The following is an 18316-nucleotide window of genomic DNA, read 5'->3' as shown; positions in this document are numbered from 1 at the left end:
TCTGTGAGAAAGTGCTCAAGACCCGGCGGGGGTCAGGAGAAAGATGATGTGGGTGATGGAGCTGATTAGGGTGGGGACCTGTACTGACGTTAGCGTGGCCACAGGATGCATGGGGATGGGCATCGAGATAGCACATGGGCAACCAGAGGGACAGGTCATCCTCCTGCCGCTGACGGGCCCGCTCCTCGTGGCTGTGTTTAATGTTAGGAGCCACAGAATTATTCATGTTTTTATGAACAACTGTAGTTGCTAGCCACAGGGTCGCTCGCCAGTGCAAACTCACCAGCCTCTGTTTGGGAGAAAGATGGGACCGTCTGGCTCCTGTGAAGATTTACAGCCCCGGAAACACTACATTGGGTTGTTCTGAACCATAATAGAGTCCATGCTGTGGATTTGGCTTTGATTTAGCAGCAGTGGAGGTGACAGATGCAATATGACAACCAAAGACTGTGGAAATTGAGTGAGTTATTTTAGGTCAAAATATTCAAGAGAGCTATGGGTAGTGTTTTAGCTCTATCATGTGCATTGGCTTTGTAACTTTGAGCCGGTTGCTAACCCTCTCTGCATCTTTCCTCATCTGTTAAATGTGCATGCTGATGTGTCTATCTCATGGGACTGAGTCTGGATTAAATAAAATACTATTTGTGAAGCACTTGGCACACAATAAATGCTCACTACGTTTATTAAATTCTACGAGCGAACACTTCTGCAAACGTTAGCAGTTATTTCTGTTCCTGCTGCTGTAGCCATTATGATCATTGCCACTTCCTGTCTGGAGTTTTTTGGCTCCCATGGATTGTGGCAGCTTTTGGCTGATGTCCCCATGTCAATCTATGCTCACATAAAGTTGTTCTAGTTAGAATATTCGGATATTTCAATCTTGCTTTGCACTTACTCATGCCTCCACAGTAGCTTGCTGCTTCTTCCTACCGTGTTCAACCTGCACTCTTCTTGCTAGGGCTTCTAGTCTCTTGGCCAGTGAAGTCCTCCCTAGTTGGGTCTTCTAGTCTCAAGTCAGTGATTCTGCCTAAGCTCTTTATGCATGCTGTCTGCCATCTCTCCCCCCACTGACGTTGGCGCCTTTCCTTCCCACCAAGTGCTTGAGATGAGAACTTGCGACATTAACTTCCATACCAAGCCCACTGGCTGGTCTGTGCTTTCAGTTAGAAACCTGACGTTTTACTGCTTGGTCCTTTTGTAAATAGCATCCTTTGCTGTCCCTCTCCCTAAGTAAATCCTTTGAGGGCAGGGACTGCTGAGGGTTAAGCTCTGTTAGAGGAAGGCTTGTTCCCATTGTTTGTTGTTGTTGACTATTACAGCCTTAGTGCCTATGCATTGTCTAATAAACTCACTGCCATCTAGTCGATCCCAACTCATAGCAACCCTGTAGGATAGGGTAGAACTGCCCCTTTGGGGTTCCAAGACTGTAGCTCTTTACAGGAGTAGAAAACCTCATCTTTCTCCCTTGGAGCGACTAGTTGTTTCAAACTGCTGACCTTGAAGTTTGCAGCCCAATGTATAAACATTATACACCCCCAGGGTCCCCTTGTCTAACATTACTCATTGCTTATTGTCCAAGCAGCTTATTTTCATTGAAAAACACCCCCCAAAAAATCTACATAAATCTTGTTCAGTCTTTGCACATAGTGACTCACTAGGCACCCTTGACTGAGTTTAGTGAATTGTCCATCCCACTTTACTGGGGAAATGCTAGCTAGCATCCATTGTGGAAAGTTCTCTAATGCTCACTAAGCCACTTGATGAGGGCCTTCATTTAAAAATGATAGTGGTATTTAAAAGTTTCTGTCATACTTTACACGTGGGAGAACACAAATTTTAAAATATATTTTTTAAGTATCGTATATACTTGTGTATAAGCCGAGTTTTTCAGCACATTTTTATTGCCGTTTTTGTGGTAAAATTAGATGCCTTAGCTGCTATTTGGATCAGCTTATACTCGACTATCTACGTTAGCACCTAGTTTCTTGACCCCTAGCTCATATCATGTATTTAAATCTTTAAAGCTGTTTAGACCCTATTATTTAAGAGGTACTGGTTGTTCAATTAGTGTAACATAGTTCACAGTGTTTTACATCGACTTTGTTGAGTAGCAAAGGGGGTCTTCAAAGCTTGTGAGCAGCCATTGAAGATGCATCTGTCGGTCTCCTCCTGGAGAAGTGGTGCAAGGGGAAGATACATGGAAACACTTGGTCCCAGAGATTAACGGGCCATGCAGACTTCAGTCTCTATCATCAGGAAACCAGAACAACGAGATGGTGCCTGGCTTTCACTCCAGCTGCTCATCAGAAGATTCTGGATACAGTGGGAGAGAAATGTGGAGCAGAACTCCGAATCATAGAGACTAGGTTTGTTGGTCAGCTAGAGACTGGTGGGTCCTCCTACATTATGACCCTTAGTCTCCTCTCAGATTTGGAGTGAACTGACCCTGTGCTCAAATAATCAACCATTTCAGATGGAAAAGGGCAGCATTGTCCCAGGAAGAGGGGTAGAAATAGGAAACACTAGGGATGTGAGCTAAGTGAGGGGATAGCAATGGATTCCTTAAAACAAAGCATGTGTAAATTGTTACATGTAAAGCTGATACATTGTGGCGAGTGCAGTGGGTTGCGTAAAACAAAATTGTTTAAATTGTTGCCTGCAAAGCTGATGATCCATTTCGTCAACTTTCACCTAAATCACAATTTTAAAGTGTTTTAATCCCTTAATTTAAAAACATATTCCATATATAAGTACCGTGTGCTAACCGATTGCACCACTGGAGCACCCGGCCTAAGATATTCCATATATAAATTTTTCTTCCATCTTAATTGGATACCCACATGCTTATGGGAATGGTATGTTATTTATGTTATGGCCAATTGACCATGTAGGTTAAGTGGGAAGACATTTTTTCCTAGCATTTTCCAAAAGGTAAAGAATGTCCTCTGTTCTTGTAAGTGCGGATTCCTTTCTTCATTTCCACTCCTTTTTCTCTTTCTTTACTTAATAGCCAAACCAGATTTCCCTGGAAGAGAACATCCTGGTCTCCCGTTACATTAACAACCCCCTGCTCATAGATGGTGAGTTGCTATTCGGCCTTGACTGCTCTGGCCTAGATCCTGCTACAGTTGTAACAAACATCTTCATCACTATTTCTTGTCTGTCTTTATTAAGCTTTATTGGCTACTATGGCCCAAGAAACAAGCTGCTGTTTTACCCGCTGTATTAGTCTGGGTACTTTAGAGAAACAAATCCACAGAAACTCATGTATAAGAGAGAGTTTTATTTAAAGGTTAAGTGCACATCAAGAAAACATCCCAACCCAGTGCTACCCAAGCCCACAAGTCCAACATTAACCCATATGTCCGACACCAATCCACAAAGTCCTCCTCTATCTCACAAAACGGACACAATGATGCCGACTGGAGGAGGAAAGCCGAGTCAGTGAATGCGTAAGCATCTCAGTGCTGGCAGGGGTCTCCACACAGCTGCTCCAGCACCCAGGGCTGCATCGGGGTAGGTCCATGCGGCTTCTCCTTGGGGATGTCTTACAGGAAGAGAGCCTTGCCAGCTGAAGCAGGGAACTGGCTAAGGCAGCTGCACCCTGGTCTGACCATCACAAAGCAAGAGACCTGAGAACTAGAAAGGCGAGGTTACTGAGCCATTTATCCCTCCGCCCTTCAATTAACCCCACATGTGTTTATCGGCCAGGTTGGCACAATAAACTAACTCACCTGCCTTTAAAGATATTTCAAAGAAGAAATGAAGTAATAGAGGAGAAAGAGCTTTATACGTTAACTAACCATAAATAAAAACTCAACAATCTACTGCCATTGAGTATTTTCTGACTCATCATGACCTTGTAGGACAAGGTAGAACTGCCCCTTTGGGTTTCCAAGACTCCCTCTTTATGGGAGTAGAAAGCCTGTCTTCCACGGAGCAGCCGGTGGTTTGAACTGCTGTCTTTGTGGTGAGCCGCCTGAGGCATAGCCCACTGTGCCACCAGGGGTCCTTAGTAAACAAGAGGGGCTTCAGGAGTTTGTGGACAATGGATTTTCCCGCAGGACCCCAGAGCGTACTACGGAAGGGGAGTCGTGGTAACCTAGTAGTTACTGAGTTGGCTGCTAACGGCAGCGGTCCTCAGCAGTTTGAGGCCAGTCTTGGACACCCACAGGGGCAGATTTCCCTGTCCGATAGGGTCACCGTGAGTCAAAACCAACTGGATGCCAGTGATTTTTTTTTTAGTATATATAAAACTAGACCAATTTTTATACTGTATACTCCTATATAATTTACGATTACTACCTTTCTTTATAAAGCATGCATAATTGTACTGTTAATCTTTCCAGGAGCCATGGTGGCATAGTGGTTATGCATTGGTGTGCTAACTGCAAGGTCAGCAATTAGAAACCACCCCCTGCCTCATGGGAGAAAGATGGGGCTTTCTACTCCCAGAAAGAGTTACAGTCTCAGAAACTCACAGGCCAGTGCTACTCGGCCCTGTCAGGTCGCTGAGGCGCCATCGACCCTGGCAGTGAGTTTGGTTTGTTTTGGGTTGAGCTTTCTCTCTATATATGATTTGTACAGAATAGTCATACTGTGTCTATGGAGAGATGTTAGGGGTACAGTGATGATTTCTTCGCTGAAGGCACGGTTGTCTGAGCATCGTGTGTTCCATGGGGAGTGGAAAGCCCTTTCTTTCATAATCAGTAATGCTACAGTATCCTGTTTAGTCTGTGACAAAAAACGAATACACCTAATTTTTCCTGTGAATCCAAACTTTTTTTCTAGATTTCAAGTTTGACGTGCGTCTCTATGTGCTTGTGACTTCCTATGACCCTCTTATCATCTACCTCTATGAAGAAGGATTGGCCAGGTGAGAGGCTTTCTTTGGGTGGGTGGGGCAGGGTGAGTCCATTGAAGAGTTTCTTCAGATTGGGCCATCTCTTCCTGCTGTGTTCAACTCAGGAGACGTGGCCGGGTCCGGATGGGCTTTTGATGTCAGAGTCATTCCGACTACTCTCCAGACACACATTCCCCTGCAGGGACCCACATGGGTTTCCATGAAGTGACTCTAGAAAGGAAATAAAGTTCCCTGTGTGTATATCTGTTTTAAACCAGGCTTTTCTCTGATGCTCAAAACGTCCTTCTAGTTGATGAGTTGTTGAACTTGAGGGAGCCAAGGCTTCAGTAGGTGACTGGACTTGAAGTCCCTTTTCCCGAGATGGTGAAGCGGAAGGCTCGGACTGCTTCATGCCCTCGCCTGTTGAAGGGCATTGCTGCAGCTTTGTTCCAACCCGAAAGCGATGTACTTCCCATCGGGTGTGTAGTCGGGATTGAGGTAATAAGACTTCCTGACAACACGTTAGTTCGATGTTTCCCTAAAGACACTAATTTGTCTGGCCTGCTCACACCACCCTGCTGCACTTGTTCCATTCTCCCCATGAACACATGGACTTCTGTTTTACCGGTCACTTTGCCCTGCGCTTTCCCTGCACGATGCTGGCAGGTGACTTGTGGCGTGTTTGGTGATTCCCCTGCTTGGAGCTCACCAGGCTCAGAGGAACAAGCGCACTTTCTCTCCCAGCCCAGCATCCGAGGCAGCGAGTGCTGCGTGGCCCATTGCACTTGCCCTGGACCCGGACTGCACACTGACCAGCACTTGCTGCAGGCGGTGCTTGCTCTGATGTTTGGGAGCACTGCTATTAGGGGTGGGCACTCCATGAGTCTTTTGAAAAACAGCAACAACAGAAAGCAAATTGAAGGTTTGTGGCAACTCTGAGTCAAATGTGGTAATTATCTCCATCGTTCAAACGTTTTTTATAATGCCCACTGAAAAGACTACAGCATGATGTAAACAACTTTCATGTGCACTGGGAGGCAAAAAACAAAACAAAACTGTGACCTGTTTAATTGTGATAGTTACAGCATTGCAGTGGTCTGGAAGCGAACCCGTCCCGTCTCCCAGATAGGTCTGTAGTTACTACACACGAAATCGTGATCTGGCTGTTTCTGTGTTGAGAAAATGCACTTTGAAGAAGGTGGGAAAGTCCTTTTCACACATGTGATTGCATTTTTGACAACGCTGATGGTTATTTTAGAATCCTCTTTCATTTATTTCCTATACTCGAGTTTCCTGCGTTTTTAGTTTTTGGGCTTTGTGCTATGACTAGAAGCAGGAGAGGCCTCATGAAGATTCCAGTTGGTCGAACCATGTCCTCGCATGCCCTCTAGGTGGCAGTGACAGCACGTGGAAGCCCGTCACTGTCCTCACTGTGCAGGAGCACTGGAGGGCTCGAGGGTACTGGACGAAGCCTCTAGTTTTGGGCCTTTTGTCCCTGAAAAGCTGTGAAGGGAGAGTATTTTCCTGCTGTTGGATTAAGGACTGGACCAGGCGTTCAAGCACAAACTGATGACGTGATCCATCAGGGTTTTTCATTGGCAAGGCATTTTCTTCTGTTGTGTTTGTGGAAACACGCGAGTCGTCATAGCCTGGTCCCCACGTTCCCTCAAAGAAAGTATTTCTGCTCAGGTGTGTGAGGTCGTGGGAATTCGAGACTTCCAGCTGCTCTCACTAGGAACCCTGGTGGTGTAGTGGTTACTAGTTGGGCAGCAACCAGCAAGGCTAGCAGTTCAACACCCCCAGCCGCTGCTTGCTCCTCCGGAGAAAGATAAGGCGTTCTGGTCCTGTGAAGATTGCAGCCTCAGACCCCCACAGGGGGCGGTTCTACCCTGTCCTGTGGGCCTGCTCGACGGCAGTGAGTGTGAATGTCTGAGCTGCTCTTAGGCGCCCTGGCACAGTGGTGACACATGGGAACTGTTAGCCACAGGGTCAGCAGTTCAGAACAACCAGCTGCTCCATGGAAGAAAGACGAGGCTTTCTACTCCTGTCAAGAGTTACAGACTCGGAAACCCACATGGGCCGGTGCTGCACCACCCTAGCAGGTGGCTGTGAGCCGGCATCAGTGAGTGAGCGAGCTTACCCTCTTGGGTATCAGGCCTTCCCTGCCTTTTTCCCTCTGCTCACCTCACCTCAGTTTTTCTCCTGCACCAGGCGGGAAGTAGGTTGCACCCTGCTGGAAATTGTGCTTCCTGAATAGGGAAGAGATATCAAAGTTATGTTCAGGGTTGCTCAAGTGACCGTGCCAGTGTGCTTCCTACAGCATTCTGAACTATTTCACCCACAGTCTTTATAGCCCTCCCCACTGGTCAAATTTGGCCCAGTTGTAAGACCTCAGGGGCACAGAGCATGTAATGAAAACAATGCTAAAGTTATGAAATGATTCACTTCAGATAGGTGACTGCTTTTGGCTACTGGGTGTGTGGTGGAAGTCAGGGTCCCCTGAATTAACTCTTCTCTCTAGCAGAGACTTAGTGTTAAACAATAATATAGTAATGGATGGTCTGCTCCCAAGTAACTTGAGAAACAGTTTTGAAAAAGACCTGAGAGTGGATTGAACTGAAAAAACAAAAACAAAAAAAACCCCTCTTAGAAAAACCTATCTCCTTTTGTGGCGGAGGGCGCCTCGGCAGTCTGCCTCTGGAAAGAGCCACCGCCTTGGACACACACATGCTGGGGCATGCTCCTCTGTCCTTGCATGATTGTGACGAGTGGGTTTGGGTTGCGTGAGGCCCACCAGAAAGAACAGGCCAAAAGGCTGGTAGGTGAGAGTAGAACAATCCAGGCCCCAGAGAAGGCACCCTGTTCTCTGTAGTGACTTCGGGTGCCCACAGACCATAGCTTCCTTCGCTGTGGCCCCTGACATTCCCTCGCGGCTTTGTCCGCAGAACCCACTGTCTGTGTCATGGCATTTCCATGGCAGCCCCTCCAGAGCCACAGTGCCTAGTCTTTGTAGGGTCACGTGGGCTTAACTGGGAAGGCCGGCATCTTTCCTAAAGAGGCACCCTGGGAGCAGATGAAGCCACTTTCCATCGGCACATAGGAAAGGTCCTCCATAGAATGCGCTGTCGCTTCTGTTTGGGGCCTCCAGTGAATGGTCGGTGATGATGGGATGGTTCAGTCAGTGTCACAAGACAGTTTGTGAAATAAGAGTTTGATGCCCATTTTCTACGTTTCTCAAGCTTTTGGAAGAAAAAATACAACAACCAAGACTTGTTCATTTCTCTCACATTTTGTCTTTTTCATGGTCCTGACTTATTAACATCGGATGGAGAAAACTGTTTCCCTTTCTCAGTAAACTCGGAGACGTTGAAGCTCAGTGGTCTCCAGGGCGAGACCCTCTCGATGGAGTGGAGAGGGGCGCGGCGCCCAGGGGCACCATGCTGCTGTGCACCAGCAGGGGGCACTCCATGCCCAGAGCCGGTGTTGCTGGCCACCGAGCCAGGCGGGATAGATTCTGTTTTCCTGTCAGAGGAATCCAGAAAGACTTTGTCCTGGATTTTACAGTTAGGTGGTTCCAACATTTGGTCTGAGCGATTTGACAAGGCCATTTTTTGAGATGAAGCTCTTAGCCAAATTTTCACTGAAACAGAGTAAAAGAAGGGGGGTCCAGTGAGGCGAGTTGAAAACCAAATGTGTTGTCACAGCCCAAAAGAAATGTAGCAACTTGTGGGGGAAGCAAGTAAGCAAATGCCTGGGAGCTGGGAGTTGGGAGGCCACCCCACCCCCAATACCACCACCACCACCACCACCACGTGGAGGTGGGAGACGAGGGGTGGGAGCAAGTCCAAGTCCAGCAGCCCAGCCAAGGGCGTCTTCAGCAGAGCCCTTCTCCCCCCACCCCCCAGCTAACTTGCGCCTGGATGGGGTCCTGCCCATGACCTCCCCCCTTCTCCCTCCCCCAACCCCTCCTTCAGTAGCTTTCCTTGCTAATTAACACTGGCTCCGCAGGGATATTTACCTTTTCTCCGCTGGATTCCTGTGGTTTTGAAAGAATTCAGGTACTTGCTGGTTGCCAAGGAATTCCGATTACCTCACAGACTGCACACTGTCCAAAATCCACCGCAGCAGCTAGGGGGGGGCGGTGTTGGGGGGGGGACAGCGAGGAGGGGGAGACAGCCCTCTCCAGGACTCATTGTCACCCTTTCTGGCAGGCCCTGGCTGTTTGTGAAGCTTGAGTCATTTCTGGCTCTGCAGCCTGAGGATCAGGCTGGTAATCCCCTCCCAGACGGCTCCGCTGGGCGCTGTGAGTCCCTGCCGCCCCTTGGCACTCCCGGGCTGCAGCTGGTTGACGGCACATCAGAGAGCGCTAGGGCCTCTTGTTCTCTTCCATAAGCTTTTAAAAATTTTTTCTGGGTCAGGCCCGGATGAAGCCCAGTGGCTTCTGCCAAGGCTGCCCATGGTGCTCGCTCTTCCTCCCACTTCTCTGACCCAGAGTGGCTACCCCTGCCTGGATGGGAGCCCAGAGCCACAGGCCAGGCGGGGTCTTCTCCCAGCTGCTGGCTTCTCTCTGGACATGTGGTGTTACCACCCAAAGCGGGGCTCAGCTGCCCTGCAGCTAGATCACCTATGACTACCACTACATTGTCTTAAGGAGAAAAGGTCAAGGTGGAATTGGGAGGAAGAGAGTTTAATTTAAAAAAATCCTGCTTCCTCTGTACTCTCCTTCCCATTGGACTCCATGCCGATAGATTCTGCAGCCAGTAGCTCCGTTGCAGCCGCGGTCAGCTTTCTTGGGGTGCCTCTTCCGGGCTTCCCAGGAGCCCAGGTGGTGCAGTGGATTCACCGTAGGCCACCAGTGGCTTCTGGGAGAAAGATGAGGCTGTCTGCCCCCACAAAGATGCACAGCCTTGGAAACCCCATGAAGAGGTTCTGCTCCCTCTGTGGAGTCACTGTGAGTCAGAATTGACGATGACTCACTGAAATCTGTCCACACAGACGATCTAGAGATGTTAGACAAAGTATTCCCATCGCCTTGATTCTCACGGAGGAGCATTCAGAGATAAGAAAGGAAATGGAGCTTTTGGCTTAGGCATTTCGGTCAGAATAAAGACACTCCATCTTTGTTTACAGTGCGGTTTAAAAGAAGCAAAGAAAGCCGAGGCATGCCACCCCTGGCTCACCAGTGTGCCCAGGGTCTCCAATTGACAGGGGGCCAACCCTCACCACCGCCGTGACATTCTGACCCGCGAGCCCGGCACTCTGCAGTTCTATTCTGCATTCTGCTTCCGGGCAAGTGTGTTGCACACTGGGTCCCGGTCTCCCTTTGGAGATGGTCTCCTTTGTTTTGTTGTTAATCAAGGAGCCGTGTTGACACTTTCCGACCTAAACGGAATGAAATTGGATGATAAGCGATGGTTGAAATTGAGGCCCTCAGACTGCCATGCTCTCCAGGACAGGCACCTGGTGACTGGCGGCCAGCTGGGACGAGACAGTGTGTATGCGTGTGTCCTCCCCAAAGGGTCATTCCCTTCTCACTGACAGCGAGCTATTGATGCGTGGGGATGGGGTCAGGTCTTCTTTTTTAAGGGAAACGAAGGGGGGGGGGCTCTAATTTTTGGTGAAACTAAAAATTTTAAAATTTAGATTTCATCTCGAAGAAACCCTTTTAAACTCAGAAAATCTGTAAGAATCGCTTTTACCGTTTGCATAGAGATTTCACCCAAGTTTTGCTAATTGCCCTAATAATGTTCTTTTTGGCAGAAATGCTCTGTCCAGGATCAGATGCCATGTTCAGATGGGTGTCTTTTCCGTCGCTTTCAGTTTGGAAGCACCCTTTAAGGCGTTCCTTGACTTCTATGACGTTTTTAGATGACAGACTCGTCATTTCTTTTTTTAAATTGTTTTTTAGGGACTCATACAACTCTTAACACAATCCATACATACATCAATTGTGTAAAGCACATTTGTACATTCATTGCCCTCATCATTTTCAAAACATTTGCTCTCCACCTAAGACCCTGGCATCAGGTCCTCATTTTTCCCCCCTCCCTCCTCCTTCCCCCTCCCCCCTCCCTCATGAATCCTTGTTAATTTATAAATTATTATTTTGTCATATCTTGCCCTGTCCAATGTCTCCCTTCACCCACTTTTCTGTTGTCCACCCCCCAGGGAGGAGGTAACATAGATCCTTGTAATCGGTTCCCCCTTTCCAACCCACCCTTCCTTTACCCTCCCAGTATCTCCACTCACACCCCTGGTCCTGAAGGGATCATCCACCCTGGAATCCCTATGTTTCCAGTTCCTATCTGTACCAGTGTACATCCTCTGGTCTAGCCAGACTTGCAAGATAGAATTGGAATCATGATAGTAGGGGGTAGTGGGGGAGGAAGCATTTAGGAACTAGAGGAAAGTTGTATGCTTCATCGTTGCTGTATCGCACCCTGACTGGCTCGTCTCCTCCCCGAGACCCCTCTGTCAGGGGATGTCCAGTGGGACAGGCTCGTCATTTTTGTAGAATCTCTTTCTATTTAGGTTGATCCAGTGTTTTCTCATGACCAGACCCAAGCTAGTCTTGTTTGGCCAGAATACCCCAGAAGTGATACTGTGTTCTCATTGTGTTTTGTCTGTATCTGCTTAGGGTGTCTGCCAGACTCCTCCACGCTACAGTTACTTTGTCTTCCTGGTATTAATTTATAAGCATCTTAGGAGGCGATCCTCTGAGGCCATGTAAAGCCTCGCTCTTCATCTCACCGAGTACCGTTCACGTCCACTGGTCGGTCTTGCCTGCATGAGTTGTTACCCCGATGGCTGCCAACAGATGATTTTCTCCTTCAGTCATTCTTTTTACTTCCATTAAAGAGCCTTCTCTTCTCGCTCTTTGTTTATTCCTTTGTTTGTTTATATCAACGTGGACTCATGAATTCCATTTTTATTTGATGGGTTTATAATACTTTGCTCTCCTGATTTATTTGGATGTTCAGATTGTTCCAGGTGTGGCCAATGGCAGCCCCTTTAAAATGGCCCTTGTGTTCTTTTGACACATCCCCCTCAGTCTTTGAGAACTTTTTTTTAAAGCCCTTTGCATCAGGTCCTCTTTTTTTTTTTTTCCCTTCCCTCCCTCATGTCCCCTTGGTAATTTATACATCGTTATTTTGTCATATCTTGCCCTATCCGGAGTCTCCCTTCCCCCCCTTCTCTGCTGTCCCTCTCCCAGGGAAGAGGTCACATGTGGATCCTTGTAATCAGTTCCCCCTTTCCAACCCACTCACCCTCCACTCTCCCAGCATCGTCCCTCACACCCTTGGTCCTGAAGGTATCATCCACCCTGGATTCCCTGTACCTCCAGCCCTCATATGTACCAGTGTACAACCTCTGCCCTATCCAGGCCTGCAAGGTAGAATTCAGATCATGGTAGTTGGGGGGAGGAAGCATCCAGGATCTGGGGGAAAGCTGTGTTCTTCATCGGTACTACCTCGCACCCTAATTAACCATCTCCTCTCCTAAACCCCTCTATGAGGGGATCTCCATTGGCCGACACTTGGGCTCTGGGTCTCCACTCTGCACTTCCCCCTTCATTCAATATGATATATATATATATATACACACACATATATATATACATACACACATATATCTTTTTTTTTTTTGCATGATGCCTTATACCTGGTCCCTTGGCACCTCGTGATCGTACTGGCCGGTGTGCTTCTTCCATGTGGGCTTTTTTGCTTCTGAGCTAGATGGCCGCTTGTTCACCTCCAAGCCTTTAAGACCCCAGCCACTATCTCTTTTGATAGCCGGGCACCATCAGCTTTCTTCACCACATTTGCTTATGTACCCAGTTGTCTTCAGCGATCCTATCATGGAGGTGTGCAGTCAATGATATGATTTTTTTGTTCTTTGATGCCTGATAACTGATCCCTTCGGGACCACTCAATCACACAGGCTGGTGTGTTCTTCCATGTGGACTTTGTTGCTTCTGAGCTAGAAGGCCGCTTGTTTATCTTCAAGCCTTTAAGACCCCAGTCACTATCTCTTTTGATAGCCGGGCACCATCAGCTTTCTTCACCACATTTACTTGTTCACCCACTTTGGCTCCAGCAGTTGTGTCGGGAGAGTGAGCATCATAGAGTTCCAATTTAATAAAAGAAAGTATTCATGCATTGAGGGAGTGTTTGAGTAGAGGCCCAAGGTCCTTCCACCACCTTAATACTAAACCTATAGATATAGACACATAGATCTATTTCCCCATCCTCCTATATATATTTGCATGTGCATGTCTTTGTCTAGACCTCCATAAATGCCCTTTGACTCCTAGCTCTTTCCTCCATCTCCCTTGACCTTCCTCCTGCCCTACTACCATGCTTCGTCGCCACCTGGGCTAGAGTATACCTCTTCTCTATTCAACCTTAGCCTTGATCATTCCCCACCAGGCCTGCCACTCCCCCCTCTCTACCATTTTGGGTCCCATGTTCCCTTGTCCCTGTGTTTGTTAACACCACTTCCTAACCCCCCCCAAGTCCCCCCAGAACTGTCGGTCCCGTTGTTTTTCCTCCAGATAGTTCATCCGGCCTGTCCTGTTCAGACAGACCTGTGGAGACACTAACATGCACGAAAACAAAACAGAGGAAAGCAAAGCAACAGTATACAACCAGACAACAAAAACAAACCACTGACAAAGAACAAAACAAAACACTTCACAAGAGAAAAGCTTGTAGTTAGTTCAGGGATCGTTTGCTGGCCCTTAGGAGTGTTTTCCAGTCCAGTCTGTTGGGGCACCACGCCCTGGCCCCAAAGTCCACTTTCAGCATTCCCTGGGGACCTTGCCACTCCATTCCCTTGCTGTTCTGCTGCACTCCCCCAGTGCTTTGCCTTGGTGTGGTGGGATCAGGTCAGGTGCAATTCCCACACTGTCTCCGGTGCTGTCTCCTGTATCGCCCTTAGTCACTGATTGGCATCATTTCTTATAGTGGGGCCAGCCATGTTGTTCTCTCCAGGACTTATTTTCTGTCACAAGATGTGTCGGGTCCATCCTGTTCTTGCTGGAAGCAACCGTTTCTCCAAGGAGCGCTGGCTGCTTTTGCCTTTCGTGGAGTGCTGTTTAGAGACCAGGGTCTCGATGCTGGATGTATTCTCGCTTTGGGGACACTACTACCCTCAGGTCTTTGCAGTGGGCTGACCTGGGAAATGTACTTATACATTGTCCATATGAGGGTAAGTCAAAATCTTGCAACAACAGAGTAGAAAAACCCTTACTAAATAAACATATCAACATGTGAAGCTATTGTTTCTTGACTGTGCTAGGTCTGTACACGTCTGAAGGCCCTGTCTCCATCTCTGCACTTTCCCATAGGGGAAACTGTCAAAAGTGGCAGTTTTTACATTCTTGAAGGAAGAACTTAAATTGTATTCCTTTTACCTTCTGCCCAGGGAATGACCACACGCAAGGGTAAGATGAGGGTTTGGGGCAAATGGGATAAGGTTTCCCAATCAAGGTCTCCTTGGAAGCCCTGGCTGCCCTGAAAAGCATGAGCCGGGACAGTGCAGTGGAGACACTTCTCTGTGCAGCTTTCCTGCTCTTTTACTAGCCATTCTCGAAACTTCCTCCTGAGCCCATGCTTACATTTTGTCCTTTGAGAAAATCCTCCAAGATTACTCCTTTGGAGTTCCCTAGCCTGTGGAGTCACCATAACCTTCTGAGTTGACCTTTCTGCCTTGAATTTAACTAGCCCAGCAGATCCCTTGGAAGCCCCCCTCCCCTTTTTTTAATGCGACTGTATTCTCCAGATTATATTAGTAAATCCAAGACTCTTTCCTGGTTATGATTCGTCCCATAAAGTAGTCTTCATCAGCTTTGATCTGGCTTAAAAGACGGATGGAACAATCAGCTCTTTGGGCTCGCTGATCTGTGCACAATGCTTTTGGCATCCACCAAGCTGCCTCTGCCACCAGTGTCTGAGCTTCATCCACAGTTCATCGTGGGAGCTGGACATCTTCCTCACTCGGTTCATCTTTGAGGACTTCCCAACCTTCCTGAGAGTGCTGAACCCACCCAAGAGGGATGGTGTATGTGCGCGAGCATTCTCATTACCTCACTTGCAGAACTTCCACGGTTCCGGGAGCTGTGTGCTGGGGATTCGCTCAGAAGGTTGATGTCAGCCTTGGCCTCAGAGTCGTTCCCCGTGTTAGGCAACGTGTCCTTCTCGTTTGAAGATGCCCGAAGGAGACCAAGACACTTTTCATATTTCTGAGAGAACTTGTCTACTGCCAGCCATGTATCAAGAGCCAGGCCCCCACACAGTTTGTGGCGATCAGTCCATGCACAGAGAGACGGGGATCCTCATAGCAATACTGACTTCCGTGGGTACATACACATGTGTATCAGTGTTGAGAGGAGGAGTTCATGTCAGTGCCTCCAATTCTAGCTTAAAGCTACAATGTTTACTAGAGCTTATTCTTTTCCATATTTGTCTCCTTTGATTTCAATAGGGAGAAGTTTAGCTACTATTTCCCCCCCTGTAATAAACTTGTAGTTTTTCCTCCAGGGTTTTTTGGCTTTTTTTTTTTTTCAATAGTTCAAGGTCTGTTTGTTGTCCTTTAGGATTTCTTTCCAGTGGAGTTGATGGGGTGCCATGCCTGGCATTCCCTTGGGACTTCATTGTTCTGCTCCTCCCGCTGCTCGGATGCCCGCCCCCAGTGGCTGGTTTTGGTGTTGTGGGCTCAGGGCTCCTTCAGGTTTTCAATTGACAATTTCCAAAGACTCAATATAGTTCGCCATCTATTGTGCAATATCCTTACCTATGTTTACATTAAACTCAAATTAGTCTATAAGTAACTTTTACTTTTCTAATGATAAAGTTATCATACCTAATACAAACGTTTAGAAATTACAAAAATAATCACTAATGATCTTCCAGCCAGATTAGCCAGCTCACTAGCGTTTTTAAGCTTTCCCACCTAATCTCTTTCTATGTAATCTGCAGGTACAAACACAGATCAGAGAGAGAGAGAGAGAGTTGAGATTATGCATCATGTTAAAAACTTTTCACTTATTTCATTTTTTTTTTTCTGTAGTGTTACATCGTTTTGTAAATGACTACCCTTATTTTAGGGGATTTCTTGACTCAATTTTCATGTGTGCAGCTAATTTTTCAATCCCTACAGGAACTGTCCCAGGCAGGCAGGTGAGGCATGATTTTGAGATCATGGACATTGTGTTGGTTCCTCTAGGTAACTGGCTTGTTAGGTACCATCGAGTTGATTCTGACCCATAGTGACACCATGCACAACAGAACAAAGCCCTGCAGGATTCTGTGCCCTTCTCACAAGGGTTCGTGTGCCCGAGCCCAGTGTTGCAGCCACCGTGTCAGTCCATGTCGCTGAGGCCCCTCCACTCCTTTGCTGCCCTGGCACGTTAACCGAGCATGCTGTCCGCCTCTAGGGCCTGCTCTCTCCTGACAACATGTCCAAAGTACTTAAGACAAAATCTTGGCCACCCTTGCCTCCAAGGAGCACTCTGGCCATACCTCTTCCAAGACAGAGCTGTTTGTCCTTTAGCAGTACATGGCACTGCCGGTTTACCTCTCCAGTACCACAAGGCAAATATCGATGCTTTTTCAGTTTTCTTTATTCAGTGGACAACTTTCACTGCAGATGAGGTAGTGGAAAATTCCATGGCTTGGGTCAGGCACATTTGAGTCCTCCAATTAACATCCTTGCTCTTCAATCCTCTAAAGAGGTCTTGTGCAGCAGATCTACCTACTGTGACTCATCTTTTGATCTCTTGACTGCTGCTTCCATGAGCCTTGGTTGTGGATCCAAGCGAGACAAAATCCCTGACCACTGCAGCCTTGGCTCCGTGTAACAGGACATCACCTAGTGGCCCAGGTGTGAGGAGTCTTCAGGGTTTTTTACTCCTGTAAAGAGTTACAAACTCATTCACACATTCACCCGCCCTAGAGGGCCCCTATGAGTTGGCATCCGCTCGATGGCAGTGAGTTCATTGATATGTTTTCATTGGGTCATACTCCATACTGAAGACTGGGCTCAACCCTTCAGTAACTGGTGGGTCAGTGTAAACCACTGATCCGTGTAGAGAGAAGTGGGGCGGACCTCCTAATCCCAGGTGACGGACCGCAGCCTGACCAACGAGTGAACGCTCCAGAAATCCATAGGCCAGAGTGAGGCCCTTGTGGGTTGATTTCTGCAAAATTGAGTGCCCAAGCCCTGAAGACAGATTGGGTGGGGGCACCCCTCACAGCTTCTCCACAAACATTTTATCCCCTAGTTGGCAACCCCTCCCCCAGTTCCTCATTGGCTGAGTGTCATGGGACAGTCACCTACTTCTAAGTTTCTCCCTCTGGAGCAGATTCTCCCCCCCCCCCCACCTTCACACATCCCCCATTCCTCAGATCCACACATTCCAGACCTCAGGCACCTGGCTCTAGTGATTGTCACATCAGCTGTCAGCTGGTGCCCTGGCTACTTAGTCACTGCCTGACTCTGTCCTCCGGTTGCTAAAGATGGACCAGCCGGAGACTTAATTCTGACAGGTGTCCTTGCATGGGCTTTGACCCCTGTGGAGGCAGGCCCCGGCCCTGCTCGGATGCCCACTTTAGTGCAGGTCCCAGCTGCTTATGGTTCCCTTTCTATGCCATCCACCACCTTCCTTACGTGGCCCTTGGCTGGCACTGGGCTGCAGGAAGGAAGATCTGCTTTCTGAATGATGCGCAAGTGAGTAGAATGTAAAACAAAACAGAAAACCTTATGAGTAAATTGCTCATAGAGCCTTGTCTGGAACTAGAGGGACGTCGGGTCTAGACACCAAGAAGATGCTGATGGAAAGGAGTGATCAGGTGAATAATCTGGTCTTCCAATGCGGATTTTCGTGAGGCACACTGGCCCTCCCAGGGTTTGGATATTAAAAGAAAAAAAGACGATGACTCCTGTCCTTTCCTCCTCAGCTTCTCTGCGCCTACTGGACTACGTAAAATCAAGAGGACAGCAATCTTGCTTTCCCTCTGGAGAACTTCCCGTGGAGCTTGGTTTTTGTTTGGTCGTTTAATTTACACTCCGTACTTTGTAGAAGCCCCTTAGGACCCTCTCCTTTACCTACCAGAACCCCATTGCTGGGGTTCAGAGTATAAGGGTCCTGAGGAAAAGGCAGATGACTCCTAGATCTTCTTTCTAGTGTGTTCTTAGCCGGGAAGCTCTGCTGAAACCTGTTCCCCACAAATGAGCCTGATGATCGATTTGAAGTGTCAAGAGCCAGGATGCCCCTCTGCAGACTGAGGTGTGCCTGACCCACCCGCGGTATTTTCAGTCGCCTTGGATGCGTGTACCAGCTGGACAATGAACAGCAAAGACTGCAAAGGGCCGGATACCTCTGAAAGGACTTTGAAAGTGCCCTGGGCCACCAGGAGAACAAGCAGATCAGTCTGTGGGAAAGCACAGTCGGAACGTGACTTAGAAGGGAGG

At 47.9% G+C, this 18316-nt stretch overlaps 1 protein-coding gene across 7 annotated transcripts in view; it reads left to right on the top strand.

Annotated features, from left to right (window-relative positions):
* TTLL5 (tubulin tyrosine ligase like 5) overlaps positions 1-18316 on the top strand; it is a 272493-nt gene that overhangs the window by 38474 nt on the left and 215703 nt on the right. For all 7 annotated transcript variants that reach the window (XM_075531002.1, XM_075531000.1, XM_075530999.1 and 4 more), the window contains exons 8-9: positions 3011-3080; positions 4792-4876. In XM_075531002.1, coding sequence (XP_075387117.1) covers positions 3011-3080; positions 4792-4876 — 155 coding nt within the window. The remainder of the gene's footprint in view (positions 1-3010; positions 3081-4791; positions 4877-18316) is intronic.

The sequence above is a fragment of the Tenrec ecaudatus genome, chromosome 14, assembly GCF_050624435.1.
Source record: "Tenrec ecaudatus isolate mTenEca1 chromosome 14, mTenEca1.hap1, whole genome shotgun sequence".
NCBI classification, from domain to species: Eukaryota; Metazoa; Chordata; class Mammalia; order Afrosoricida; family Tenrecidae; genus Tenrec; species Tenrec ecaudatus.
Note: the sequence above shows the minus strand (reverse complement) of the source record. Positions and strands in the feature narration are given on the sequence as shown.